Genomic DNA, 3,221 nt, shown 5'->3' on the forward strand with positions numbered 1-3,221 from the left:
CTATTAACAAAAAGCATAACAGAATTAAGTATAATGTTTGGTTCAATTATTAAATATTTTTATAACTGTATAACCTGAAAAATACTGTATAATTGATCATCGTTGAATTAATTCAATTATTATCATTGGATATGTCGTGTGACTTTTTATAGAGATGACATTTTCTTCAAAAACTGTAGAACATACCTCTACCCTATTAGTTTTTAATTGTTAAAACTATAGAAAAATAAGTATGAAATAAAATATTTAATAGAAAAATATTAAATATTAGCATGATTAAATTAAATATATTCCACAACCATTAAAAATCTGCAAATTAAATTAAACCATTAAAAAAAAAACAAAGTCCCTCAAGAACAAACCCCCAACATGCAATTGAGCAAATTAATACAATACAATTAAAATCTAAAACAAAAACAGAAAAAGGGGAGAGACTAATCTATAAAGTTGCATAACTTTCATCATTAATTCATTCATAGTTTTTGTACACAAAATTTGTACCTCAATTTGGGAGCTCCATCCATCTTCATCATATACCCAAAATTCTATTCATTCCCCTTTAATTTGCCCACCAACTGTTGAAATGTCTTAAAACTGCGGCCTCCAACCAAACACATTATTTCCTCCACCGCCGCCGCCGCCACCGCCGTAACTCGAATAATTACCACCTTCAAGTGGGCCTCCGCCCGGGCCTACATTCCCAGTAACACCGGATGATTGTGAAGCAGTAGATTGCTGTTGCTGGTGTTGTTGATTACCCTGCACTTGCACCATCTGATTGTTGTTATTATTCTCACTTTCTCTTTCCTCACCTTCCTCTAATGGCAATCTATCAAAAACCGCATTAGCAAACGACGCCGCCATTAAAATTACAGGCCCAGAAGCCATTAATGGGCCCACAACACTTCCACCCACAACTTGCCCTTGCCCTGCCGCTAAAAAAATGGTAAGCCCACCCGCTCCAGGTGGAGCTGGTGGTGGTAAAGCAGTACCCGTGATTGATAATATATCGAACCTTCCGTGCAACGTCATCACGCTTTCAGCTGGTGATGCAGGTTGCCGAAGATTAACATTAGTAACGGAACCGTTACCGGAAAATACACAAACTCCTCTTCCTCTCCGGCGAGCAAAATTGGTAACGGATTCAACAACATCCGAACCCGGTGAAACTTCTAGAACATGAGATCTTAACGCATTTGGGCTGTCTCGGGTTACTATTATAGGTGGTTTTGGCTTATTTTTTGAACCCGGAGGTCTTCCTCTAGGTCTTCTTCCACTACTACTGTTTCCTCCCCCAGAGCTTGTTGTAGCGGGCTCAGATTCGGGTTTGGAGATATCCACATCCAGCTCCAGCATTTTGAAACCCTTATTGATGGTTATGTCTAGTAAGTGTTTGTTAATATGCCTTAAAGAGTATTTGAACGAGAATATAAAGGAAAAAGAAGGTAAAGAGTAACAAACATGTAATTAAGTGTGAAAGAATTGAGAAAAGGGAGATGAGTTGAAAAGGGGTTTGAATGGGGGAGAATTCAAAGAAGAACGGAGTATTCAAGGAAGACAAGATGGGTAGCTTTTGTTGTTTAGTGAGTTTAGAGAGAGTGAGAGAGAGAGAAAGAAAGGGAGGAAGGTGTGAAGAAGTTGAATGGTATAAATATGCTAAAGAGGAAAAAGAAAAGGTTAGAGATAGAATGAATGAAATGCTTTCTTGACTAAGAAGGTATGGCGGAAATGAACATTCGAGCTTTTTTAGGACCTAAAAAATGGAGGATATAATTGTTTATTTAGTAGGGGAATTAGCTTTGCTTCCAATTTCATTATGGAACCTAACATTGGTTTTAATTAATTATTATTAGAACTAGCCTAATGCCTAATAGTACATGTAAATTAATAAGTTAGTCTTATCAATTATGAATTTAGTGAACGCTAAAATAATATTACTTTATCGGTTAATGGATAAATTTAGTGAACGTTAAAATAATATTACTTTATCGGTTGATGGATCACTATTAATATGTAGGAATCATTATCATTAACCTATAAAAAATCTTTATATATATCATAGAGTTTAGACAAAAATAATTTTGTTCATCTTTATTTTAATAATTTAATACTCCCTCCACACCAATATAAATGTCTCATTTGCTTGGGTACGGATATTAAGAGTGGTGTGGGGTCCATTAAAAAGTTGTAGGTTGGTAAGTAGTATAGGGTAGTTGGGTAAGTAAGGTATATGAGAGTATATTCGTAATTACTTGTGTGAACTAAGGATATTTAGGTAAAGAAAAGATTGACAAAAATAGAGATGTAACAATTAATATGGTTTTGCCAAATAAGGAATGGTGTGGAGGGAGTAACAATTATGGTCCTTATATATCTCTCACTAATCTCATTTTAACATTTTTATATTTACTTATAGACATCACATATTTTCCACTACTTTTATAAAAATATTTTTTTATTAGGTGTGGTCTTCAAATTTTTTTCACTAACTTTATTTTAATTTTTAAAATTTTTATGGTCCTCACTTTTCCTACATCAAATTTATTATTTAACAAAATAATATATCTTCTATCTAAAAAATTTTATTTTTCTTAATTCCAGTAAACATTCCTAATGAGATATATATTTTTCTAAAAAAGAAATTAGTGATTATGTCTATATTTTTAAAATTTTTGACATGTTAGATCGATCCAAACATGATCCGAACTCTGTAAGACTAAGGATGTTTATAGATGGAGTCTGGATCACATTCAACCGGATCGGAGTCGAACCTATTCTCATTAATTTTTTGTGAATTCATACCGGACTCAGATTCTTAGGGTCTGAAAATTTGAACCTGAACTCGAATTCGCCCGATCTTATGGGTCTAGGATTTTTAGTGGATTTTAAATGAATCTTGATTTACTCATAGTTAAACTTTTGAACATTTTAAAAGCTTCATTAGTACTAAAATGACTCTATGAATTGTATTTAACTCGAACTTAAATCCAAATGAATAATAAATAGGTTTAGAAAGAACTTAAAATAAAATTTATTTTGTGTTGTATAATAGGTAGGGTATGAAGCTACTCTAGCGGATTTGGGACAAATCTAGTGCCTCTTAGTCTTAAATGGGTCCCTATTAATTTTTTAGATCGGAAACAAGACTCCAATTTGTTGATTCTCAAAAAATTGGATCAAAATCTTAAAAATAAGGACAGATTCAATAATATTTTGAACCC

At 33.1% G+C, this 3,221-nt stretch overlaps 1 protein-coding gene across 1 annotated transcript; it reads right to left on the bottom strand.

Annotated features, from left to right (window-relative positions):
* Positions 1 to 268: 268 nt before the first annotated feature.
* Positions 269 to 1,765, bottom strand: LOC130825512 (AT-hook motif nuclear-localized protein 25-like). Its single transcript, XM_057690777.1, has one exon. The coding sequence runs from the start codon at positions 1,354 to 1,356 to the stop codon at positions 589 to 591; it is 768 nt and encodes a 255-aa protein (XP_057546760.1). The 5' UTR covers positions 1,357 to 1,765; the 3' UTR covers positions 269 to 588.
* Positions 1,766 to 3,221: the final 1,456 nt, after the last annotated feature.

The sequence above is a fragment of the Amaranthus tricolor genome, chromosome 1 (assembly GCF_026212465.1).
Source record: "Amaranthus tricolor cultivar Red isolate AtriRed21 chromosome 1, ASM2621246v1, whole genome shotgun sequence".
Classification (NCBI taxonomy): Eukaryota; Viridiplantae; Streptophyta; class Magnoliopsida; order Caryophyllales; family Amaranthaceae; genus Amaranthus; species Amaranthus tricolor.